The sequence below is a fragment of the Oncorhynchus mykiss genome, chromosome 7, assembly GCF_013265735.2.
Source record: "Oncorhynchus mykiss isolate Arlee chromosome 7, USDA_OmykA_1.1, whole genome shotgun sequence".
Classification (NCBI taxonomy): domain Eukaryota; kingdom Metazoa; phylum Chordata; class Actinopteri; order Salmoniformes; family Salmonidae; genus Oncorhynchus; species Oncorhynchus mykiss.
The window spans coordinates 79,490,827-79,518,453 of record NC_048571.1 but is presented as its reverse complement, the minus strand read 5'-3'; the positions used below and the strand labels follow the sequence as shown (position 1 = coordinate 79,518,453).

At 43.5% G+C, this 27,627-nt stretch overlaps 1 protein-coding gene across 2 annotated transcripts in view; it reads left to right on the top strand.

The window, feature by feature from the left end:
• Positions 1-27,627, top strand: part of LOC110529040 (solute carrier family 12 member 5-like) — a 266,968-nt gene that overhangs the window by 205,851 nt on the left and 33,490 nt on the right. For both annotated transcript variants that reach the window (XM_036984164.1, XM_036984165.1), the window contains exons 5-12: positions 15,371-15,425; positions 16,056-16,186; positions 22,382-22,629; positions 23,222-23,433; positions 25,381-25,548; positions 25,939-26,037; positions 26,651-26,708; positions 27,004-27,178. In XM_036984164.1, coding sequence (XP_036840059.1) covers positions 15,371-15,425; positions 16,056-16,186; positions 22,382-22,629; positions 23,222-23,433; positions 25,381-25,548; positions 25,939-26,037; positions 26,651-26,708; positions 27,004-27,178 — 1,146 coding nt within the window. The remainder of the gene's footprint in view (positions 1-15,370; positions 15,426-16,055; positions 16,187-22,381; positions 22,630-23,221; positions 23,434-25,380; positions 25,549-25,938; positions 26,038-26,650; positions 26,709-27,003; positions 27,179-27,627) is intronic.

Genomic DNA, 27,627 nt, shown 5'->3' with positions numbered 1-27,627 from the left:
CTCCACTATTCATTACTTCAGGGTCCTGTCTCCACTATTCATTACTTCAGGGTTCTGTCTCCACTATTCATTACTTCAGGGTCCTGTCTCCACTATTCATTACTTCTGAATCCTGTGTCCACTATCCATTACTTCTGAATCCTGTGTCCACTATTCATTACTTCAGGGTCCTGTGTCCACTATTCATTACTTCAGGGTCCTGTGTCAACTATTCATTACTTCCATGTCCACTATTCATTACTTCAGGGTCCTGTGTCCACTATTCATTACTTCCATGTCCACTATTCATTACTTCAGGGTCCTGTGTCCACTATTCATTACTTCAGGGTTCTGTCTCCACTATTCATTACTTCAGGGTCCTGTCTCCACTATTCATTACTTCAGGGTCCTGTCTCCACTATTCATTACTTCAGGGTCCTGTGTCCACTATTCATTACTTCAGGGTCCTGTCTCCACTATTCATTACTTCAGGGTCCTGTCTCCACTATTCATTACTTCAGGGTCCTGTCTCCACTATTCATTACTTCAGGGTCCTGTCTCCACTATTCATTACTTCCAGGTCCTGCGTCCACTATTCATTACTTCAGGGTCCTGTCTCCACTATTCATTACTTCTGAATCCTGTGTCCACTATTCATTACTTCAGGGTCCTGTGTCCACTATTCATTACTTCCATGTCCACTATTCATTACTTCCAGGTCCTGTCTCCACCATTCATTACTTCAGGGTCCTGTCTCCACTATTCATTACTTCAGGGTCCTGTCTCCACTATTCATTACTTCAGGGTCCTGTCTCCATTATTCATTACTTCAGGGTCCTGTCTCCACTATTCATTACTTCAGGGTCCTGTCTCCACTATTCATTACTTCAGGGTCCTGTCTCCACTATTCATTACTTCAGGGTCCTGTCTCCACTATTCATTACTTCAGGGTCCTGTCTCCACTATTCATTACTTCAGGGTCCTGTCTCCACCATTCATTACTTCAGGGTCCTGTGTCCACTATTCATTACTTCAGGGTCCTGTCTCCACTATTCATTACTTCAGGGTCCTGTCTCCACTATTCATTACTTCCAGGTCCTGCGTCCACTATTCATTACTTCAGGGTCCTGTGTCCACTATTCATTACTTCAGGGTCCTGTCTCCACTATTCATTACTTCAGGGTCCTGTCTCCACCATTCATTACTTCAGGGTCCTGTCTCCACTATTCATTACTTCAGGGTCCTGTCTCCACTATTCATTACTTCAGGGTCCTGTCTCCACTATTCATTACTTCAGGGTCCTGTCTCCACTATTCATTACTTCTGAATCCTGTGTCCACTATCCATTACTTCTGAATCCTGTGTCCACTATTCATTACTTCAGGGTCCTGTGTCCACTATTCATTACTTCAGGGTCCTGTGTCCACTATTCATTACTTCCATGTCCACTATTCATTACTTCAGGGTCCTGTGTCCACTATTCATTACTTCCATGTCCACTATTCATTACTTCAGGGTCCTGTGTCCACTATTCATTACTTCAGGGTCCTGTCTCCACTATTCATTACTTCAGGGTCCTGTCTCCACTATTCATTACTTCAGGGCCCTGTCTCCACTATTCATTACTTCAGGGTCCTGTCTCCACTATTCATTACTTCAGGGTCCTGTGTCCACTATTCATTACTTCAGGGTCCTGTCTCCACTATTCATTACTTCAGGGTCCTGTCTCCACTATTCATTACTTCCAGGTCCTGCGTCCACTATTCATTACTTCAGGGTCCTGTCTCCACTATTCATTACTTCAGGGTCCTGTCTCCACTATTCATTACTTCAGGGTCCTGTCTCCACTATTCATTACTTCAGGGTCCTGTCTCCACTATTCATTACTTCAGGGTCCTGTCTCCACTATTCATTACTTCCAGGTCCTGCGTCCACTATTCATTACTTCAGGGTCCTGTCTCCACTATTCATTACTTCAGGTCCTGTCTCCACTATTCATTACTTCAGGGTCCTGTCTCCACTATTCATTACTTCAGGGTCCTGTCTCCACTATTCATTACTTCAGGGTCCTGCGTCCACTATTCATTACTTCCAGGTCCTGTCTCCACTATTCATTACTTCCAGGTCCTGTCTCCACTATTCATTACTTCCAGGTCCTGCGTCCACTATTCATTACTTCCAGGTCCTGCGTCCACTATTCATAACTTCCAGGTCCTGTCTCCACTATTCATTACTTCAGGGTCCTGTCTCCACTATTCATTGCTTCAGGGTCCTGTCTCCACTATTCATTACTTCAGGGTCCTGTCTCCACTATTCATTACTTCAGGGTCCTGTCTCCACTATTCATTACTTCAGGGTCCTGTCTCCACTATTCATTACTTCAGGGTCCTGTCTCCACTATTCATTACTTCTGAATCCTGTGTCCACTATTCATTACTTCAGGGTCCTGTGTCCACTATTCATTACTTCAGGGTCCTGTCTCCACTATTCATTACTTCAGGGTCCTGTCTCCACTATTCATTACTTCAGGGTCCTGTCTCCACTATTCATTACTTCTGAATCCTGTGTCCACTATCAATTACTTCTGAATCCTGTGTCCACTATTCATTACTTCAGGGTCCTGTGTCCACTATTCATTACTTCAGGGTCCTGTCTCCACTATTCATTACTTCTGAATCCTGTGTCCACTATTCATTACTTCAGGGTCCTGTGTCCACTATTCATTACTTCAGGGTCCTGTCTCCACTATTCATTACTTCAGGGTTCTGTCTCCACTATTCATTACTTCAGGGTCCTGTCTCCACTATTCATTACTTCTGAATCCTGTGTCCACTATCCATTACTTCTGAATCCTGTGTCCACTATTCATTACTTCAGGGTCCTGTGTCCACTATTCATTACTTCAGGGTCCTGTGTCAACTATTCATTACTTCCATGTCCACTATTCATTACTTCAGGGTCCTGTGTCCACTATTCATTACTTCCATGTCCACTATTCATTACTTCAGGGTCCTGTGTCCACTATTCATTACTTCAGGGTTCTGTCTCCACTATTCATTACTTCAGGGTCCTGTCTCCACTATTCATTACTTCAGGGTCCTGTCTCCACTATTCATTACTTCAGGGTCCTGTCTCCACTATTCATTACTTCAGGGTCCTGTCTCCACTATTCATTACTTCAGGGTCCTGTGACCACTATTCATTACTTCAGGGTCCTGTCTCCACTATTCATTACTTCAGGGTCCTGTCTCCACTATTCATTACTTCAGGGTCCTGCGTCCACTATTCATTACTTCAGGGTCCTGTCTCCACTATTCATTACTTCAGGGTCCTGTCTCCACTATTCATTACTTCAGGGTCCTGCGTCCACTATTCATTACTTCCAGGTCCTGTCTCCACTATTCATTACTTCCAGGTCCTGTCTCCACTATTCATTACTTCCAGGTCCTGCGTCCACTATTCATTACTTCCAGGTCCTGCGTCCACTATTCATAACTTCCAGGTCCTGTCTCCACTATTCATTACTTCAGGGTCCTGTCTCCACTATTCATTGCTTCAGGGTCCTGTCTCCACTATTCATTACTTCAGGGTCCTGTCTCCACTATTCATTACTTCAGGGTCCTGTCTCCACTATTCATTACTTCAGGGTCCTGTCTCCACTATTCATTACTTCAGGGTCCTGTCTCCACTATTCATTACTTCTGAATCCTGTGTCCACTATTCATTACTTCAGGGTCCTGTGTCCACTATTCATTACTTCAGGGTCCTGTCTCCACTATTCATTACTTCAGGGTGCTGTCTCCACTATTCATTACTTCAGGGTCCTGTCTCCACTATTCATTACTTCTGAATCCTGTGTCCACTATCCATTACTTCTGAATCCTGTGTCCACTATTCATTACTTCAGGGTCCTGTGTCCACTATTCATTACTTCCATGTCCACTATTCATTACTTCAGGGTCCTGTCTCCACTATTCATTACTTCAGGGTCCTGTCTCCACTATTCATTACTTCAGGGTCCTGTCTCCACCATTCATTACTTCAGGGTCCTGTCTCCACTATTCATTACTTCAGGGTCCTGTCTCCACTATTCATTACTTCAGGGTCCTGTCTCCACTATTCATTACTTCAGGGTCCTGTCTCCACTATTCATTACTTCAGGGTCCTGTCTCCACTATTCATTACTTCAGGGTCCTGTCTCCACTATTCATTACTTCCAGGTCCTGCGTCCACTATTCATTACTTCAGGGTCCTGTCTCCACTATTCATTACTTCTGAATCCTGTGTCCACTATTCATTACTTCAGGGTCCTGTGTCCACTATTCATTACTTCCATGTCCACTATTCATTACTTCAGGGTCCTGTCTCCACCATTCATTACTTCAGGGTCCTGTCTCCACTATTCATTACTTCAGGGTCCTGTCTCCACTATTCATTACTTCAGGGTCCTGTCTCCATTATTCATTACTTCAGGGTCCTGTCTCCACTATTCATTACTTCAGGGTCCTGTCTCCACTATTCATTACTTCAGGGTCCTGTCTCCACTATTCATTACTTCAGGGTCCTGTCTCCACTATTCATTACTTCAGGGTCCTGTCTCCACTATTCATTACTTCAGGGTCCTGTCTCCACTATTCATTACTTCAGGGTCCTGTCTCCACGATTCATTACTTCAGGGTCCTGTGTCCACTATTCATTACTTCAGGGTCCTGTCTCCACTATTCATTACTTCAGGGTCCTGTCTCCACTATTCATTACTTCCAGGTCCTGCGTCCACTATTCATTACTTCAGGGTCCTGTGTCCACTATTCATTACTTCAGGGTCCTGTCTCCACTATTCATTACTTCAGGGTCCTGTCTCCACCATTCATTACTTCAGGGTCCTGTCTCCACTATTCATTACTTCAGGGTCCTGTCTCCACTATTCATTACTTCAGGGTCCTGTCTCCACTATTCATTACTTCAGGGTCCTGTCTCCACTATTCATTACTTCTGAATCCTGTGTCCACTATCCATTACTTCTGAATCCTGTGTCCACTATTCATTACTTCAGGGTCCTGTGTCCACTATTCATTACTTCAGGGTCCTGTGTCCACTATTCATTACTTCCATGTCCACTATTCATTACTTCAGGGTCCTGTGTCCACTATTCATTACTTCCATGTCCACTATTCATTACTTCAGGGTCCTGTGTCCACTATTCATTACTTCAGGGTCCTGTCTCCACTATTCATTACTTCAGGGTCCTGTCTCCACTATTCATTACTTCAGGGCCCTGTCTCCACTATTCATTACTTCAGGGTCCTGTCTCCACTATTCATTACTTCAGGGTCCTGTGTCCACTATTCATTACTTCAGGGTCCTGTCTCCACTATTCATTACTTCAGGGTCCTGTCTCCACTATTCATTACTTCCAGGTCCTGCGTCCACTATTCATTACTTCAGGGTCCTGTCTCCACTATTCATTACTTCAGGGTCCTGTCTCCACTATTCATTACTTCAGGGTCCTGTCTCCACTATTCATTACTTCAGGGTCCTGTCTCCACTATTCATTACTTCAGGGTCCTGTCTCCACTATTCATTACTTCCAGGTCCTGCGTCCACTATTCATTACTTCAGGGTCCTGTCTCCACTATTCATTACTTCAGGTCCTGTCTCCACTATTCATTACTTCAGGGTCCTGTCTCCACTATTCATTACTTCAGGGTCCTGTCTCCACTATTCATTACTTCAGGGTCCTGCGTCCACTATTCATTACTTCCAGGTCCTGTCTCCACTATTCATTACTTCCAGGTCCTGTCTCCACTATTCATTACTTCCAGGTCCTGCGTCCACTATTCATTACTTCCAGGTCCTGCGTCCACTATTCATAACTTCCAGGTCCTGTCTCCACTATTCATTACTTCAGGGTCCTGTCTCCACTATTCATTGCTTCAGGGTCCTGTCTCCACTATTCATTACTTCAGGGTCCTGTCTCCACTATTCATTACTTCAGGGTCCTGTCTCCACTATTCATTACTTCAGGGTCCTGTCTCCACTATTCATTACTTCAGGGTCCTGTCTCCACTATTCATTACTTCTGAATCCTGTGTCCACTATTCATTACTTCAGGGTCCTGTGTCCACTATTCATTACTTCAGGGTCCTGTCTCCACTATTCATTACTTCAGGGTCCTGTCTCCACTATTCATTACTTCAGGGTCCTGTCTCCACTATTCATTACTTCTGAATCCTGTGTCCACTATGCATTACTTCTGAATCCTGTGTCCACTATTCATTACTTCAGGGTCCTGTGTCCACTATTCATTACTTCCATGTCCACTATTCATTACTTCAGGGTCCTGTCTCCACTATTCATTACTTCAGGGTCCTGTCTCCACTATTCATTACTTCAGGGTCCTGTCTCCACCATTCATTACTTCAGGGTCCTGTCTCCACTATTCATTACTTCAGGGTCCTGTCTCCACTATTCATTACTTCAGGGTCCTGTCTCCACTATTCATTACTTCAGGGTCCTGTCTCCACTATTCATTACTTCAGGGTCCTGTCTCCACTATTCATTACTTCAGGGTCCTGTCTCCACTATTCATTACTTCAGGGTCCTGTCTCCACTATTCATTACTTCAGGTCCTGTCTCCACTATTCATTACTTCAGGGTCCTGTCTCCACTATTCATTACTTCAGGGTCCTGTCTCCACTATTCATTACTTCAGGGTCCTGCGTCCACTATTCATTACTTCCAGGTCCTGTCTCCACTATTCATTACTTCCAGGTCCTGTCTCCACTATTCATTACTTCCAGGTCCTGCGTCCACTATTCATTACTTCCAGGTCCTGCGTCCACTATTCATAACTTCCAGGTCCTGTCTCCACTATTCATTACTTCAGGGTCCTGTCTCCACTATTCATTGCTTCAGGGTCCTGTCTCCACTATTCATTACTTCAGGGTCCTGTCTCCACTATTCATTACTTCAGGGTCCTGTCTCCACTATTCATTACTTCAGGGTCCTGTCTCCACTATTCATTACTTCAGGGTCCTGTCTCCACTATTCATTACTTCTGAATCCTGTGTCCACTATTCATTACTTCAGGGTCCTGTGTCCACTATTCATTACTTCAGGGTCCTGTCTCCACTATTCATTACTTCAGGGTCCTGTCTCCACTATTCATTACTTCAGGGTCCTGTCTCCACTATTCATTACTTCTGAATCCTGTGTCCACTATGCATTACTTCTGAATCCTGTGTCCACTATTCATTACTTCAGGGTCCTGTGTCCACTATTCATTACTTCCATGTCCACTATTCATTACTTCAGGGTCCTGTCTCCACTATTCATTACTTCAGGGTCCTGTCTCCACTATTCATTACTTCAGGGTCCTGTCTCCACCATTCATTACTTCAGGGTCCTGTCTCCACTATTCATTACTTCAGGGTCCTGTCTCCACTATTCATTACTTCAGGGTCCTGTCTCCACTATTCATTACTTCAGGGTCCTGTCTCCACTATTCATTACTTCAGGGTCCTGTCTCCACTATTCATTACTTCAGGGTCCTGTCTCCACTATTCATTACTTCCAGGTCCTGCGTCCACTATTCATTACTTCAGGGTCCTGTCTCCACTATTCATTACTTCAGGGTCCTGTCTCCACTATTCATTACTTCAGGGTCCTGTCTCCACTATTCATTACTTCAGGGTCCTGTCTCCACTATTCATTACTTCAGGGTCCTGTCTCCACTATTCATTACTTCCAGGTCCTGCGTCCACTATTCATTACTTCAGGGTCCTGTCTCCACTATTCATTACTTCAGGGTCCTGTCTCCACTATTCATTACTTCAGGGTCCTGTCTCCACTATTCATTACTTCAGGGTCCTGTCTCCACTATTCATTACTTCAGGGTCCTGTCTCCACTATTCATTACTTCAGGGTCCTGTCTCCACTATTCATTACTTCAGGGTCCTGCGTCCACTATTCATTACTTCCAGGTCCTGTCTCCACTATTCATTACTTCCAGGTCCTGTCTCCACTATTCATTACTTCCAGGTCCTGCGTCCACTATTCATAACTTCCAGGTCCTGCGTCCACTATTCATTACTTCCAGGTCCTGCGTCCACTATTCATTACTTCAGGATCCTGTCTCCACTATTCATTACTTCAGGGTCCTGTCTCCACTATTCATTACTTCAAGGTCCTGTCTCCACTATTCATTACTTCAGGGTCCTGTCTCCACTATTCATTACTTCAGGGTCCTGTCTCCACTATTCATTACTTCTGAATCCTGTGTCCACTATTCATTACTTCAGGGTCCTGTGTCCACTATTCATTACTTCAGGGTCCTGTGTCCACTATTCATTACTTCAGGGTCCTGTCTCCACTATTCATTACTTCAGGGTCCTGTCTCCACTATTCATTACTTCCAGGTCCTGCGTCCATTATTCATTACTTCCAAGATCAGCGTCCACTATTCATTACTTCCAGGTCCTGCGTCCACTATTCATTACCTCCAAGATCAGCGTCCACTATTCATTACTTCCAGGTCTTGCGTCCACTATTCATTACTTCAGGGTCTTGCATCCCCCATTATTCTGCCCTCTGTCCTGCTTCGTTTAAATGCTAAGAGCGTCTATCTCTCTTTCATTTCTTGCTCTCTCCTGCTAAATATGTTAGTCAGTCTCTCTTTTGCCCTCATTGCTCTGCTTCTCCCTAAATGACTCCCTCTTTTCCCTTTCCTTGCTCTCATCTCTCTCAGTCTCTCTCAGTCTCTCTCTGTCTCTCTCAGTCTCTCTCAGTCTCTCTCAGTCTCTCTCAGTCTCTCTCTGTCCCTCTCAGTCTCTCTCTGTCCCTCTCTGTCCCTCTCAGTCTCTCTCTTTCTCTCTCAGTCTCTCTCAGTCTCTCTCTTTGTCCCTCAGGACCAAGACAGTGTTTTCCAGTGTATCGCAGTGTTTTTTCCATGGCAAAAATGTAAACACAAAGCCAGTCAGAAGACATGATTAAGCAATTGTTTATAATGCATAGATTTCTATTGAACTCTCAGTTCTACGGGGTTACCTATGTAGGGGCTAGGGGTCGAACCGGAGTTCAGCGCGAGTTTGCTAATAAGTTCTGCTAATGCTGTCAGTGGAGAGCCTGCTCCAGCAGACTGATGTATACTCTACAATACAGTGAATGAACTTGCCCTTCTGTGGCATTGAAAAGTCTAGTGCATTTATGTAATGATGGCTATAGTCACTCTCTTAGGGCAGGTTCAAACCACTTCCTGTTAAACTAATTTTAGCACGACTTCAGCAAGTGCATTCAAAGGCAGACAGTTTTAGTTTCATTTGGACACTAGAATCGTAACTCCACTCTATGTCGTCTGAAGGTAATCTAGATAATGTTGTCCCTTTTGAGGCTAGTGCTGGTGGTCATCAAAGAGACAGGCTCAAAGGCACAAAAACGCCCTCGGCCCCCAATCCCTTAGACTCATATTGTCGGAAACACTGTGGAATCGACGGCTTAGCTTGTTAGGGACATGCGGATTTGTGATTTTTTTTCCCGGCCTCTCCATGTACCGCTTTGGGGAGAATTCCCAGCTCGTCCCATGGTTAAGCTCCCTGCCGAGTGGCATTGTGTTGTGTCTCATCCGGACTCAGCAGATGGTATGGCCATGTAATCAGCGTTTTTAGTGGCTCGTTTGTAGGCCAGGGGACATGTTGGTACGGTGGCGTCTCGGGATGCCTGGGCAGTCTGAAGATCACTCAATACGACAAGCCCTCTGGAAAGGATATTAGCTGAAGCTCCTGAAACTGGAACATAAAAACGTTCTGTACCTGTGGCAATAGAGCCCCTTGTCGGATCGTGAAACTACATGCCAGTACACTCACATTAAGTACCATGCTCTACACGTGTTTTTTAATGTTGTGTTTTCTCACATTAAAAACCATAGCTTATGTGAGTGATCATGAAACCCATGTATGACTTCTCTTTAAGCAGATCGATAATAGATGCTTTGCAGCACCATGTTTCTAATATGGCAGTGTGTAGCTACCACCGTACTTCTAGTGGACTTGAAAATATACAGCCCCCCCCTCGCCCCCCTAGTCAGATCAGACTCTCACCAAGTAACTAGGAATCCTACTCTAGCTCTTTGCGTTTCTAATACCAGCTCTCTGGGAAGGCTTTGGTTTCTGAGCTAACGTTACTGAACTACGGTCTGAAGGCCTATAACATGAATGTCATTGCTCCAACCATGTGTTATCCCCATCCATCCTTGAATAGGAAAACCCTATCCACTTAAGAGATCCCAAGTGCTCTGGTATTACACTTTGCTATCCTCTTATAAACAAAGCATGAATTCAGTCCTGAAGTCTGTGGCCAAATTCTCCTTTGGATCTCTGGGTAGAGATCCCCAGTGGGTAGAGATCTCTGTTGGCTGTCCCAGTGGGTAGAGATCCCTGTTGGTTGTCCCAGTGGGTAGAGATCAGTGGGTAGAGATCCCTGTTAGCTGTCCCAGTGGGTAGAGACCCCTGTTAGCTGTCCCAGTGGGTAGAGATCCCTGTTAGCTGTCCCAGTGGGTAGAGATTCCTGTTAGCTGTCTCAGTGAGTAGAGATAAGTGGGTAGTGATTCCTGTTAGCTGTCCCAGTGGGTAGAGATCAGTGGGTAGTGATTCCTGTTAGCTGTCCCAGTGGGTAGAGATCATTGGGTAGTGATTCTTGATAGCTGTCCCAGTGGGTAGAGATCCCTGTTAGCTGTCCCAGTGGGCAGAGATCAGTAGCTGCTGCTGAATCATGACATCGTTGATGTCACTTGGTATTGTGACCCTCTGGGAAAGTGTTTTTGCCACAACTGAAGAGAGGACGATTACACAGCGTAGAGGAGCTCAGCCATCAGGCTGCTGCACTTGTCAGCATCTCTGTCGCACCATGGGCCAATCAAAATATGGTATTTGGAATCTAGAAGTCTTTGTTGTTGTCACTCTGTTCTCTCAGTAAATAATGTCTTTGTTGACCACGGAACCAAATAGGAAGCCATTGCAAACCAAGAGATTCAACTCAAGTTTTATCCACACAATCATTTTTTATCCTGATCTACATCAGCCTCAGACGAGAGATTAGGCAACCTCCGTCACTAAGACAGACGGGATTAAAGCCCTCATCTCATCCTGATGCTGTGTTCATGTTTGATTTGCATTAGTAACTCTTCATTTCAACCCACCAAGACACATCTTCTAAATACAGTCATGAATATGAAATATGACACTTCCTTAAGCCATAGCAGCCAATAATAATTGAGTGACAAATGAATAGACCATTGCACTGACATGCATAAGAGCAAATAGTTAGTAAATTGGTTGGTATATGTTGCAATGTTTTTTACTCTACAATTATGTTGATGTTTGTTAGGGTGTTCTTTGCAATCCCACCTGGTTTGTTATGTCTTCTGATGGTATGTGTTATGTCTTCTGATGGTATTTGTTGTCTGCCAATGGTATTTGTTATGTCTGCTGATGGTATTTGTTATGTCTGCTGATGGTATTTGTTATGTCTGCTGATGGTATGTGTTATGTCTGCTGATGGTATGTGTTATGTCTGCTGATGGTATTTGTTATGTCTGCTGATGGTATATGTCTGTTGATGGTATTTGTTATGTCTGCTGATGGTATTTGTTATGTCTGCTGATGGTATGTGTTGTGTCTGCTGATGGTATTTGTTATGTCTGCTGATGGTATGTGTTATGTCTGCTGATGGTATGTGTTGTGTCTGCTGATGGTATTTGTTATGTCTGCTGATGGTATGTGTTGTGTCTGCTGATGGTATATGTCTGTTGATGGTATTTGTTATGTCTGCTGATGGTATATGTCTGTTGATGGTATTTGTTATGTCTGCTGATGGTATTTGTTATGTCTGCTGATGGTATGTGTTGTGTCTGCTGATGGTATTTGTTATGTCTGCTGATGGTATGTGTTATGTCTGCTGATGGTATGTGTTGTGTCTGCTGATGGTATTTGTTATGTCTGCTGATGGTATGTGTTGTGTCTGCTGATGGTATATGTCTGTTGATGGTATTTGTTATGTCTGCTGATGGTATATGTCTGTTGATGGTATTTGTTATGTCTGCTGATGGTATTTGTTATGTCTGCTGATGGTATGTGTTATGTCTGCTGATGGTATTTGTTATGTCTGCTGATGGTATGTGTTGTGTCTGCTGATGGTATTTGTTATGTCTGCTGATGGTATATGTCTGTTGATGGTATTTGTTATGTCTGCTGATGGTATATGTCTGTTGATGGTATTTGTTATGTCTGCTGATGGTATTTGTTATGTCTGCTGATGGTATGTGTTATGTCTGCTGATGGTATTTGTTATGTCTGCTGATGGTATGTGTTGTGTCTGCTGATGGTATTTGTTATGTCTGCTGATGGTATATGTCTGTTGATGGTATTTGTTATGTCTGCTGATGGTATGTGTTATGTCTGCTGATGGTATTTGTTATGTCTGCTGATGGTATTTGTTATGTCTGCTGATGGTATGTGTCTGTTGATGGTATGTGTTATGTCTGCTGATGGTATGTGTTATGTCTGCTGATGGTATTTGTTATGTCTGCTGATGGTATTTGTTATGTCTGCTGATGGTATGTGTTATGTCTGCTGATGGTATTTGTTATGTCTGCTGATGGTATGTGTTATGTCTGCTGATGGTATGTGTTATGTCTGCTGATGGTATTTGTTATGTCTGCTGATGGTATTTGTTATGTCTGCTGATGGTATGTGTCTGTTGATGGTATTTGTTATGTCTGCTGATGGTATGTGTCTGTTGATGGTATGTGTTATGTCTGCTGATGGTATTTGTTATGTCTGCTGATGGTATGTGTCTGTTGATGGTATTTGTTATGTCTGCTGATGGTATGTGTCTGTTGATGGTATGTGTTATGTCTGCTGATGGTATTTGTTATGTCTGCTTGTGGTAGCATCAAAGTCTTGTCGACTACAAGAGGCTAAAGTAGAGTGAATTTATGTTTCTTCATATGAGATGGTCTCTTACTAAAAGCTGCATATTGAACCATCTCTCTGGTGATTCATAATATCTATCTACCTCATCCCCATACTGTATTTATTTATCTTGCTCCTTTGCACCCCAGTATCTCTACTTGCACATTCATCTTCTGCACATCTACAATTCCAGTGTTTAATTGCTATATATGTAATTACTTCGCCACCATGGCCTATTTATTGCCTTAATTCCCTTATCTTACCTCATTTGCACTCACTGTATATAGACTTTTTGTTTTCTTTTGTTCTACTGTATTATTGACTGTATGTTTGTTTATTCCGTGTGTAACTCTGTGTTGTTGTTTGTGTCGAACTGCTTTGCTTTATCTTGACCAGGTCGCAGTTGTAAATTAGAACTTGTTCTCAACTGGCCTACCTGGTTAAATAAAGGTGAAATAAAAAAGTTAAAAAATAAAAAAAAATACCCATCCTCTTCAATAATATACTTGCTAACGACATTGTCTCCGCTGACTCATATCATCCTATCAACTGTCATAATGATACAGTGTTATATAAAGAGTATTGAGTCCCTCCCAGGTGACAGTCAGTAAGTGCTCTATCTGCCTCTCTTTATAACGTTCCCACACAGCTGTATTGAGTGACTCCCTTAGCCTCAAACTACCTCCTAAAATGTTCCAGCTTGCCCAGATACATCAGATAAAACACTTAAACAATTACTGTCTTCTCTGCTCTCCTCAGAGAGAGGGAGCCTTACTTCATTGTGACCCGATTAGGAATACAGCAAGGTTGTGCAGATTGTTGTTTATCCAGACAGACGGCAGTGTCCACAGGTGACATTAACCATCGCCCACACCCCCCTTCCTCTCACAGGAAGACGGCTGCTAGTTATTACTCTCTCTCTCTCTCTCTCTCTCTCTCTCTCTCTCTCTCTCTCTCTCTCTCTCTCTCTCTCTCTCTCTCTCTCTCTCTCTCTCTCTCTCTCTCTCTCTCTCTCTCTCTCTCTCTCTCTCTCTCTCTCTCTCTCTCTCTCTCTCTCTCTCTCTCTCTCTCTCTCTCTCTCTCTCTCTCTCTCTCTCTCTCTCTCTCTCTCTCTCTCTCTCTCGACATTAAGGAACCACAGGAATGAAATACTGTTACTGTTAAGGCATCATTTGTTTCTCAAACACACACACACATTAATGACTTGATTTATTTTAATCCCACACGTCTCTTTAGTTTTCCCTCTGTCACTCTCTCTTACACATGTATTACTCACACAAACACACACACACTCTTCCCCTGTCATACACACACACACACACACACACACACACACACACTCTTCCCTTGTCACACACACACACACACACACACACACACACACACACACACACACACACACACACACACACACACACACACACACACACATACAACTCTTGCTTTATCACACACACACACACACACTTTTCCCCTGTCATACACACACACACTCTTCCTCTGTCATACACACACACACACACACACACACACACTCACCCGCCCACCCACCCACACACACACACACACACCCAACACACCCACCCACCCACACACCAACACACACACACACACACCCACACACCCACACACCCAACCACCCACACACAGACAGAGTTCTCCTCTTCTAGTTCTATTCCCTTTACCTTGCTGCTGTAGTATGGGTTCTTTAGAAATGCCTGTCTACAGTCCGTCTCTATTGTTCCATGACCTAACGCTGCCTCTCGTCACGTCTCTACTCATTACTGATCATTGGTGTCCTTCAGTACGAACCAAAAATAATATGGTCCTCCAGACATGGTCATTTTTTCCTCATTTGTGTTTCGCCTGCAATGCCTGTGAAATATCCTGTCATTAGTGAATAACAGATTGAACGTAATACAATCCTAACATCCCATTTCTCCTCTCTGCTCTCTTCTCTCTCCCTCTCTCTTTAGACTATGCTGACTGTTCTGCTCTCTTCTCTCTCCCTCTCTCTTTAGACTATGCTGACTGTTCTGCTCTCTTCTCTCTCCCTCTCTCTTTAGACTATGCTGACTGTTCTGCTCTCTTCTCTCTCCCTCTCTCTTTAGACTATGCTGACTGTTCTGCTCTCTTCTCTCTCCCTCTCTCTTTAGACTATGCTGACTGTTCTGCTCTCTTCTCTCTCCCTCTCTCTTTAGACTATGCTGACTGTTCTGCTCTCTTCTCTCTCCCTCTCTCTTTAGACTATGCTGACTGTTCTGCTCTCTTCTCTCTCCCTCTCTCTTTAGACTATGCTGACTGTTCTGCTCTCTTCTCTCTCCCTCTCTCTTTAGACTATGCTGACTGTTCTGCTCTCTTCTCTCTCCCTCTCTCTTTAGACTATGCTGACTGTTCTGCTCTCTTCTCTCTCCCTCTCTCTTTAGACTATGCTGACTGCAATCTCCATGAGTGCCATTGCCACCAATGGTGTTGTTCCAGGTGGGTGAACATGCGTTGGTATCCGGCCTTGCTATTGGGACTACTACTTCTACTAAAGAGCTGGTTTTGGCTCAAAAATGCATATCCATCGTTTCAGCCCTAGCAACGCTATAATATTAGTCACGTCCAGACTCCTGGGACCCCACATGAAACTTATATGGCTGTGTTTATATGATTAGAGATGGTATCTGTTAATCACGTCTCATCCTGGCTTTACTCACCCCTTGGTTAGCTGAGATCAGAGGTGAGAGGAAATTACTTGCTTGGGCAGTGGAGTAACAATGTAGCCACCATTTTGTGGTGTAAATCTGGGTCATGTTCATTAGGCACCAAATGTAGAAAATGGACTGAAATAGGGAGGGACTGCCTGGACATGTCCAATAAGAAACGCTCATTTTCATTTCCCAAAGTCAGAGACCCTGCTCTGATTGGAGAATAGCAGGATTTGGGTCATTTACATTTAACATGACATGAAATACAGTGATGCTGTAAAAGACGAAATTCACACACATCATTCCAAATCCACATAATTTCAAATCAGTTAATTTGAGATGCAGTTTGTATACAAACTGTAATTTAAAAGTGCAATATGTCATTGAAAGAGTGTGTGTATTTATTTGCTGTCTGCAGCTGGAGGCTCCTACTACATGATCTCCCGTTCTCTGGGGCCTGAGTTTGGGGGCGCCGTGGGCATTTGTTTCTACCTGGGAACAACGTTTGCTGGAGCCATGTACATCCTGGGGTCCATCGAACTCTTACTGGTAAGAACCTGGGCTTGAAATAAGTATCTTTATATCTATCCAGCTCTCTCTATCTCTCTCTCCCTCTCTTTCTATCTCTCTCTCACTCTCCCTCTGATTGCGTGTGTGTGTATCTGTCTATTTATCTTTCCTTCCTTTCCTTCTGTCTGCCCATCTCGCTCTCTCTTTCATCTCTCTTTCTGTCTGCCCATCTCGCTCTCTTTCACCTCTCTTTCTGTCTGCCCATCTCGCTCTCTCTTTCACCTCTCTTTCTGTCTGCCCATCTTGCTCTCTCTTTCACCTCTCCTTCTGTCTGCCCATCTCGCTCTCTCTTTCATCTCTCTTTCCATCTGCCCATCTCGCTCTCTCTTTCACCTCTATTTCTGTCTGCCCATCTCGCTCTCTCTTTCATCACTCTTTCCATCTGCCCATCTCGCTCTCTCTTTCATCTCTCTTTCCATCTGCCCATCTCGCTCTCTCTTTCACCTCTATTTCTGTCTGCCCATCTCGCTCTCTCTTTCATCACTCTTTCCATCTGCCCATCTCGCTCTCTCTTTCAATCTCTCTTTCAATCTGCCCATCTCGCTCTCTCTTTCCATCTGCCCATCTCGCTCTCTCTTTCACCTCTATTTCTGTCTGCCCATCTCGCTCTCTCTTTCATCTCTCTTTCTGTCTGTCCATCTCGCTCTCTCTTTCACCTCTCTTTCTGTCTGCCCATCTCGCTCTCTCTTTCATCTCTCTTTCCGTCTGCCCATCTCGCTCTCTCTTTCATCTCTCTTTCCATCTGCCCATCTCGCTCTCTCTTTCATCTCTCTTTCCGTCTGCCCATCTCGCTCTCTCTTTCAATCTGCCCATCTCGCTCTCTCTTTCATCTCTCTTTCAATCTGCCCATCTCGCTCTCTCTTTCATCTCTCTTTCCGTCTGCCCATCTCGCTCTCTCTTTCAATCTGCCCATCTCGCTCTCTCTTTCATCTCTCTTTCAATCTGCCCATCTCGCTCTCTCTTTCATCTCTCTTTCCGTCTGCCCATCTCGCTCTCTCTTTCAATCTGCCCATCTCGCTCTCTCTTTCATCTCTCTTTCAATCTGCCCATCTCGCTCTCTCTTTCATCTCTCTTTCAATCTGCTCATCTCGCTCTCTCTTTCATCTCTCTTTCCGTCTGCCCATCTCGCTCTCTCTTTCAATCTGCCCATCTCGCTCTCTCTTTCATCTCTCTTTCCATCTGCCCATCTCGCTCTCTCTTTCATCTCTCTTTCCGTCTGCCCATCTCGCTCTCTCTTTCATCTCTCTTTCAATCTGCCCATCTCGCTCTCTCTTTCATCTCTCGTTCAATCTGCCCATCTCGCTCTCTCTTTCATCTCTCTTTCAATCTGCCCATCTCGCTCTCTCTTTCATCTCTCTTTCCGTCTGCCCATCTCGCTCTCTCTTTCAATCTGCCCATCTCGCGCTCTCTTTCATCTCTCTTTCCATCTGCCCATCTCGCTCTCTCTTTCACCTCTCTTTCCGTCTGCCCATCTCGCTCTCTCTTTCATCTCTCTTTCAATCTGCCCATCTCGCTCTCTCTTTCATCTCTCTTTCCATCTGCCCATCTCGCTCTCTCTTTCATCTCTATTTCAGTCTGCCCATCTCGCGCTCTCTTTCAGCTCTCTTTCTGTCTGCCCATCTCGCTCTCTCTTTCTTATGTTCAGTCCTGTCTTTGTGCATGTCCTCCTGTCCCTCTGTCTTTACTTCTCTTTATCCTGCTTTGATGCTATTATCTCCCTCTCCAACTGTCCACAATGAATTTGAATAAATATAAAGATCGTTCATCGTTGTCTGTCCCCCTCCCTCTCTTTTTCCACACTGAATCCTCCTCTCCCTGTTGCTGCTCTCTCTTGGATTAAGAGCTGAGTAATTATGTAAATTCTGCATAAAGGAGAGATAAGGCCATTGACAGAATAATGAGACCATTCGTAGAAACTGCCATCACTTTGGTCCAGTGTTATCTACACACTAGGGGTGCATCTCAATTGTATTGCCTTGATTCCACGCCTCCTCTTTCCTTGTCTTCCTCTCAATATGCATTGGAGGTCTGAGGTTTCTCCACTCAGACTATCTCCTCTCACACATTTTGACAAGAGGGCGAGGCGAGAGCACGCAACGACATCACTATCACCAAAAGCGACAACAGTGACACATCAAAGGCTGTGAGTGTGACAGGCTTGTGATGCTGAAAATACAGCGACCATTATACCTGCGCACTCCCGTGTAGGAGAGCACAATTTTTGTAAAACACACAGACAGAAGTCACACACAGCATGATGTTAAAGAGTAAGCAGCCTGTTCACTCATTCGTTATTTTTCAGAGATAGCTAGCTAACAGCAGCAAGCGAGCTGCAATAAAATAAAATGAAAACAGTTCCACTCGTCAAATTATGATAATTTAAAACTAAACTTCTTGTTGAAAGTTAATCTTGAAAAGGGAGAAGTTAAGAAATTAGCAACAACGTCCTCTTTGATAACACCTGCTGCTGCTGCACACTAGCCTACAACAAAACATAGCAGAGCCGTAGGAAAACTGCTACACACTATTGCACAGTGACCTGTCAGCCTTCGAGAAGGTGGAAGTTTCCATACGTTTTTGTAAAAATGGTAGAACCCATTACAATGAGAACCTGTTCTCAACTAGCTTACCTGGTTAAATAAAGGTGAAATAAAAAAAAAATTAAAAAAAAAACGAATCAAAATGTGATTGGTTGATTCCACTGTCACTCCAGAATTCTGCCCTTAAGGTGTCTGCAAACATAGGTTTGCTAGGCGAAGAGGACATCTGAGCCTCGCATACTCCCTTAAAAGACCTTGACTTGAAAAATGAGAAAAAAACTGCAATATTACTGTTTGTCCCTTTTGAGACGCCGTATCAACAACATAGCCAGTGTACGCTTCCTCAAAATAATCAGAATTAATCTAAGCTATATCAAGAAATCTGTAATTAATTTGTATGTTTTTGCAAAGGCGGTCTTAGTCGCCCAATTTTACATCTAACTAAGATGTTTGTTGCAGTATTTCTTGTTGAATGACAACAAACACTTAATTGAAGAATCCCTTCCATAGTTCCTCATCACCGAAGAAGGGGCATGGACTTCGGGTACCAAACTTCGACTTGCCTCAAGAAAAAAATGCGTGTGCTCAACCAGCTGAACAAACAAAAACGTCACACATTTTTTGTCATAATATATGCACAAACTGTTTCAACAGGGAAGCATGCGACAGGCTTAATACTGTTGACTGAAAGGCTTAATACTGTTGACTGGCAGATGCCTTCTGAGGGCTTAGCCAATGGGGAGCTACACTCTAAGAAAAAGGCTTCCAAAAGGCTTCTTTTGGCTGTCCCCATAGGAAAACCCTGTTTGGTTCCAGATAGAATCATTTCAGGATCCGTGTAGAACCCTCTGTGGAAAGGGTTCTACCTAAAGGGTTCTACCTGGAACCAAAATGCGTTCTTCAAAGGGTTCTCCTATGGGGACAGCTGAAGAACCCTTTTAGGTTTTAGATAGCATATTTTTCTAAGAGAACACTAAAGAAACATCCTGATTGGATTACATTATTTATTCTCAGTTGTAACCCTTTCCTTTTAACACAAACTGAAGATATTCAATCAGAATATCATTGAAAATAATAATATAATTAGAATATAATTGAAAAGATAAAATACCACTAAAACAAATGTATTTGTTTAAAAAAATACAACAATTATTTTAGAAATCCCAGAAGGCCTTGAAGGATCCCCACTGACAGTTCCCCACTACAAATCACTTGTTGTGGCTTTCTGTTCAATTTGTCTTAAATTGATTGGCTTGAAAGGAAGAGGAAGAACCCGTTATTAAAGATGTATTAGGACGACATGTCTGACTATGTGTACTCTATTTAATAGCTACAGTTGAAGTCGAAAGTTTACATACACCTGAGCTAAATACATTTAAACTCAGTTTTTCACAATTCCTGACATTTAATCCAAGTAACAATTCCCTGTTTTAGGTCAGTTAAGAATGTGAAATGCCAGAATAATAATAGAGAGAATGATTTATTTCAGCTTTTATTTATTTCTTCACATTCCCAGTGGGTCAGAAGTTTACATACACACAATTAGTATTTGGTAGCATATCCTTTAAATTGTTTAACTTGGGTCAAGTGTTTTGGGTAGCCTTCCACAAGCTTCCCAAGTTGGGTGAATTTTGGCCTATTCCTTCTGACAGAGCTGGTGTAACTGAGTCAGGTTTGTAGGCCTCCTTGCTCGCACACACTTTTTCAGTTCTGCCCACAAATTCTCTATTGGATTGAGTTCAGGGCTTTGTGATGGCCACTCCAATACCTTGACTTTGTTGACCTTAAGCCATTTTGCCACAACTTTGGAAGTATGCGTGTGGTCATTGATCATTTGGAAAACCCATTTGCAACCAAGCTTTAACTGATGTCTTGAGATGTTGCTTCAATATATCCACAGAATTGTCCCTCCTCATGATGCCATCTATTTTGTGAAGTGCACCAGTCCCTCCTGCAGCAAAGCACCCCAACAAAATGATGCTGCCATCTCCGTGCTTCATGGTTGGGATGGTGTTCTTTGGCTTGCAAGCCTCCCCCTTTTTCCTCCAAACATAACGATGGTCATTATGGCCTAACAGTTCTATTTTTGTTTCATCAGACCAGAGGACATTTCTCCAAAAAGTATGATCTTTGTCCCCATGTGCAGTTGCAAACCGTAGTCTGGCTTTGGAGCAGTGGCTTCTTCCTTGCTGAGCGGCCTTTCAGGTTATGTCGATATAGGACTTGTTTTACTGTGGATATAGATACTTTTGTGCTTGTGTCCTCCAGCATCTTCACAAGGTCCTTTGCTGTTGTTCTGGGATTGATTTGCACTTTTCGCACCAAAGTACGTTCATCTCTAGGAGACAGAACGCGTCTCCTTCCTGAGCAGTATGATGCCTGAAGGGTCCCATGGTGTTTATACTTGTGTACTATTGTTTGTATAGATGAACGTGGTGCCTTCAGGTGTTTGGAAATTGCTCCCAAGGATGAACCAGACTTGTGGAAGTCTACAAGGCCTTGAAATATATCCACATGTACACCTCCAATTGACTCAAATTATGTCAATTAGCCTATCAGAAGCTTCTAAAGCCATGACATAATTTTCTGGAATTTTCCAAGCTGTTTAAAGGCACAGTCAACTTAGTGTATGTAAACTTCTGACACACTGGAATTGTGATACAGTGAATTATAAGTGAAATAATCTGTCTGTAAACAATTGTTGGAAAAATGACTTGTGTTATGCACACAGTAGATGTCCTAACCGACTTGCCAAAACAATAGTTTGTTAACAAGAAATTGGTTGAAAAATGAGTTTTAATGACTCCAACCTAAGTGTATGTAAACTTCCAACTTCAACTTTTTAAAACAGCATCTAAATGTGGGATACTTAGTCAGTTGCACAAGTGAATGCATTCAACCGAAATGTGTCTTCCACATTTAACCAAGGCCCTCTGAATCAGATAATTATTGTTATTTTACCATGTAAATTGACTGAGAACACATTCTCATTTACAGCAACAACTTGGAGAATAGTTACAGGGGAGAGGAGGGGGATGAATGAGTCAATTGGAAGATGGGGATGATTAGGTGACCATGATGGATTGAGGGACAGATTGGGAATTTAGCCGGGACACCAGTGTTAACCCCTACTCTTACAATAAGTGTCATGGGATCTTCAGTGACCACAGAGATTCAGGATACCCATTTAATTAACATCCCATCCTAAATACAGCACCCTGTCCCAAATCACTGCCCTGGGGCATTGGGATATTTTTTTAGACCAGAGAAAAGAGTGCTTCCTACTGGCCCTCCAACACCACTTCCTGCATCATCTGGTCTCCCATCTAGGGACAGACCAGGGACAACCCTGCTTAGCTTCAGAGGAACGCCAGGAGTGGGATGCAGGGTGGTATGCTGCTGGCAACTAATGATGGGGCAATTACAGGTTTTATGATTTCATTAACGGCAAAGCTATTTTTCTATTTGTATATTTTTAGACCCGCGATAAGATATAATGGTGATTCATTTAGAACAGGAATCCCATGCTTGGGTTGTTCAACCCTCTATTTGAAAGGGTTTAATGGGAGTGTCAGATGATGTGTTTCTACAGTTGATTTAGTTCTCACTCACCCTCTCCCTCCCCCCCTCATAGGTCTACATCCTCCCCCAGGCAGCCATCTTTAAGATGGAGGGTCTGGAGGGGGCCGAGGCGGAGGCGGCGATGCTTAACAACATGCGTGTGTACGGCACCATTGTGCTCAGTTTCATGGCCACGGTGGTGTTTGTGGGGGTCAAGTACGTCAACAAGTTAGCCTTGCTCTTCCTGGCCTGCGTCATCCTGTCCATTCTGGCTGTGTATGCCGGAGTCATCAAGACGGCCATCGAGCCACCTGACTTCCCGTAAGGAACCCTACTGTTTAACTAGCCTGGTTCCAAGTCTGTTTGTGCTGTCTTGCCAACTCCTACGGTCATTGTCACATGAGAATGACCATAGGAGTTGGATAGAAAGCACAGACAGGTCTGGGACGAGGCTACTCTTCAATATTGGGGCTGATCCAAACTTGAAGAATATAGGTGTGATGTGAATTATGTTTCATGTAAATCATTTATCGATCGATTTTTGGCAGATATGGGGGATTTGGGGTTTGAGACTGTAAATGGCAGACACATTCATGCCATGCTAGAAATGTACACATTAAAACACATGTTCAACCATTTTAAGATTATTTGAAGTACAGTATATTTAAAATATAAATTATATTCACAGCACATAAGCACATGGGTTAAATAGAACATATTAATCTTGTGTGACATTTTCAGTAGGGAGGACTCTACTGTTCAATATGGGGACCGTTACCCACAGACTTGTGCTAGCTCTCAAAGCCAATGCCTAGGCTTCGGCTCAGGTGGCTAACTCAGTCTAAAGAGTTGGACGGGCTTCGAATCCCGGTCGGTCACACTGACACACTAACACATCTCCCCTGCTACGCAGAGTGTGTCTGCTGGGTAATCGCCCGCTGATCTCCAAAGGGTTCGACGTGTGCGCCAAAACATTGGAGAGTGGCAACGGTACGGTCACCACCAAGCTGTGGAGCGTCTTCTGCGACTCGCCCTTCCTCAACGCCACCTGCGACGAGTACTTTGTTAACAACAACGTGTCCTTCATCCAGGGCATCCCTGGCGTCATGAGCGGCATCCTCAAAGGTGAACAAACACAAGCTATTGGTTCTCCGTGGCTCAGTTGGTATAGCTTGCAACACCAGGATCGTGGGCTTGATTTCCGCTGTGGTCACCCATACGTAAAATGTTTGCAAGCATGACTGAAGGTCGTTTTGAATAAAATTGTTTGCTAAAATGCTAATGTTATGTTACTATATTATTATAATAGCTATTATTTTGTGGCTATCTACGTCTTCTTTCTAAACAGTTACACATACAGCTCAATTATTCTGGTACCTCTAGACTCAGGTCACTGTATCTACAGTACACATAACATGTATTGTTCTGGTCCCCCTAGACTCAGGTCACTGTATCTACAGTACACATAACATGTATTGTTCTGGTCCCCCTAGACTCAGGTCACTGTATCTACAGTACACATAACATGTATTGTTCTGGTACCCCTAGACTCAGGTCACTGTATCTACAGTACACATAACATGTATTGTTCTGGTCCCCCTAGACTCAGGTCACTGTATCTACAGTACACATAACATGTATTGTTCTGGTACCCCTAGACTCAGGTCACTGTATCTACAGTACACATGACATGTATTGTTCTGGTACCCCTAGACTCAGGTCACTGTATCTACAGTACACATAACATGTATTGTTCTGGTCCCCCTAGACTCAGGTCACTGTATCTACAGTACACATAACATGTATTGTTCTGGTCCCCCTAGACTCAGGTCACTGTATCTACAGTACACATAACATGTATTGTTCTGGTACCTCTAGACTCACGTCACTGTATCTACAGTACACATAACATGTATTCTTCTGGTACCCCTAGACTCACGTCACTGTATCTACAGTACACATAACATGTATTGTTCTGGTACCCCTAGACTCAGGTCACTGTATCTACAGTACACATAACATGTATTGTTCTGGTACCTCTAGACTCAGGTCACTGTATCTACAGTACACATGACATGTATTGTTCTGGTACCCCTAGACTCAGGTCACTGTATCTACAGTACACATGACATGTATTGTTCTGGTACCCCTAGACTCAGGTCACTGTATCTACAGTACACATGACATGTATTGTTCTGGTACCCCTAGACTCAGGTCACTGTATCTACAGTACACATAACATGTATTGTTCTGGTACCCCTAGACTCAGGTCACTGTATCTACAGTACACATAACATGTATTGTTCTGGTACCCCTAGACTCAGGTCACTGTATCTACAGTACACATAACATGTATTGTTCTGGTACCCCTAGACTCAGGTCACTGTATCTACAGTACACATAACATGTATTGTTCTGGTACCCCTAGACTCAGGTCACTGTATCTACAGTACACATAACATGTATTGTTCTGGTACCCCTAGACTCAGGTCACTGTATCTACAGTACACATAACATGTATTGTTCTGGTACCCCTAGACTCAGGTCACTGTATCTACAGTACACATAACATGTATTGTTCTGGTACCCCTAGACTCAGGTCACTGTATCTACAGTACACATAACATGTATTGTTCTGGTCCCCCTAGACTCAGGTCACTGTATCTACAGTACACATAACATGTATTGTTCTGGTACCCCTAGACTCAGGTCACTGTATCTACAGTACACATAACATGTATTGTTCTGGTACCTCTAGACTCAGGTCACTGTATCTACAGTACACATAACATGTATTGTTCTGGTACCTCTAGACTCAGGTCACTGTATCTACAGTACACATGCTTACACACACTTGCGGGAAACATACTACAATTTCTTTACTTGGAATTTCTAAGATCTTGTTCTCCTGGAACTTAAGGTCAAGCGATTTTAAATGATATTGATGTATCTAATCTCTCTCACTCTTCATGTCCCTTACCTTCCCCTCTCTCTCCCTTTCCTCCCTCTTTCCCTGTTTCCTTCTCCTTCCCCCCTCTCTTTTTTCCTCCCCCCCCACCCCCTCACACACAGAGAACCTATTTGGGAATTACCTGGAGAAGGGGGATCTGGTGGCTAAGAAGGGGATCGCGACCGTGGAGGGCCCTGATGACACTCTGACCAACTCCAACCGTTACGTCCTGGCCGACATCACCAGCTTCTTCACCCTGCTGGTCGGAATCTACTTCCCCTCCGTCACAGGTCAGCTGACAGGAAGCGGATGATGCAAAGAGGAAGAGACAGAGGGTTGACTCTCAAAAGTAATCTTCCTTTTATTCCTCGTATCCTCAAAGGGTGAATTCACCAAAGGGGGAATCTCGAGGAGGAGAGAGGACACAAGCAATCAAGGGAAAATACTTTTGAGGTTCAGCCTTTGTGTGTTTTGTTTTTCTATCTGGGGGTTTATGGGAGATTTACTCATTTATTCATTGAAAGATTGAAAGGATGAAGTAAAAGATGTCAGAATTTCTCCAACACAAAGAAAAGCAGCTGTTTGTTATTAGAAGGATAATGTTGTTGTGTTGTTCAGTTGTAGTAATTTGACAAAATGAGAGTTCCTTCTACAGTGACCTCTCTACTTGTGTGTCACAGGGATCATGGCCGGATCAAACCGCTCAGGAGATCTACGCGACGCTCAGAAGTCCATCCCCATCGGCACTATCATGGCCATCACCACTACCTCAATAGTGTGTATCCTTGTTTTATTTTTTCATTTAACTATCCTTATACTGGTCCACTTCTGAAGTCAGTGGGCTAGGGTTAGGGTTAGGGTTAGGGTTAGGGTTAGGGTTAGGGTTAGGGTGCACGCTACTTATAGCTGAGGATCACATGTTATCTGTCAATAGTAAAATACCTCCATTTTATACAAAAACTTTTGGTATTTTACTTTCCAACATAAATACATACAAGTTAGGTTGAATTGAATTGAGCCAATGGCCTCAAGTTTGTTACTGTATGTTACGAATGATATCCATGTTGCTCTTCATCTTCATCTCAAGTGACCATTACAGGACAAAGCAATCAATCATGTATACAAATACATCAGACATAACCCAACAATAACCGCTCTGTCGAACCGTCATTACCTCAATGCAGCACTGTAAACTCAGTGTGCAGATATCGAATAGATATGTGAGGATATGTCCCTATGTGCTAGATCTGTGTCTGTCTGTCTGTCTGTCTGTCTGTCTGTCTGTCTGTCTGTCTGTCTGTCTGTCTGTCTGTCTGTCTGTCTGTCTGTCTGTCTGTCTGTCTGTCTGTCTGTCTGTCTGTCTGTCTTTTCCTTAATGTGACCTTTTTATAGACATGTCAGCTGTGATCCTGTTCGGTGCCTGTATCGAGGGAGTGGTCCTTAGAGACAAGTAAGTAATGGATAATAAGTTCACATTTCTGCAAAATTGTTTCAATATTTCTCAGTCAACCTTTTCCAGTGCTGAGGTACTTGGTGAGGGAGGCCATTTAACTGAAAACGTTTTTAAACATTTTGCAACGGAAAAGGAAAATTATCACGTTTAATTGCAGTATTAGACCAGGTCGTCCCTCCAATGTTTCAGTCAGTTTTCTTCAGTTTGGTTTCTAATGAGTAGGATCCTGGTAATTGGCTCTCCTAGCTTTCTCCATTTCTGATTGGCTGGATGTCATGTCCATCTCCCTCAGGTTTGGGGAGGGCGTCAATGGCAACCTGGTCATTGGCACCTTGGCCTGGCCGTCCCCGTGGGTTATTGTCATTGGCTCCTTCTTCTCCACCTGTGGGGCGGGGCTTCAGAGCTTGACGGGTGCTCCGCGTCTCATGCAGGCCATCTCCAGGGACGGTGTCGTGCCCATCCTACGGGTCAGTCTGTCATTGTCAACATTCTAGCATTTAACACTGATCTGGGACCATTAGTTATGATCTGGGACCATTAGTTATGATAACTCTGTCAACATTCTAGCATTTAACACTGATCTGGGACCATTAGTTATGATCTGGGACCATTAGTTATGATAACTCTGTCAACATTCTAGCATTTAACACTGATCTGGGACCATTAGTTATGATAACTCTGTCAACATTCTAGCATTTAGCATTGATCTGGGACCATTAGTTATGATAACTCTGTCAACATTCTAGCATTTAACACTGATCTGGGACCATTAGTTATGATCTGAGACCATTAGTTATGATAACTCTGTCAACATTCTAGCATTTAGCACTGATCTGGGACCATTAGTTATGATCTGGGACCATTAGTTATGATAACTCTGTCAACATTCTAGCATTTAACACTGATCTGGGACCAT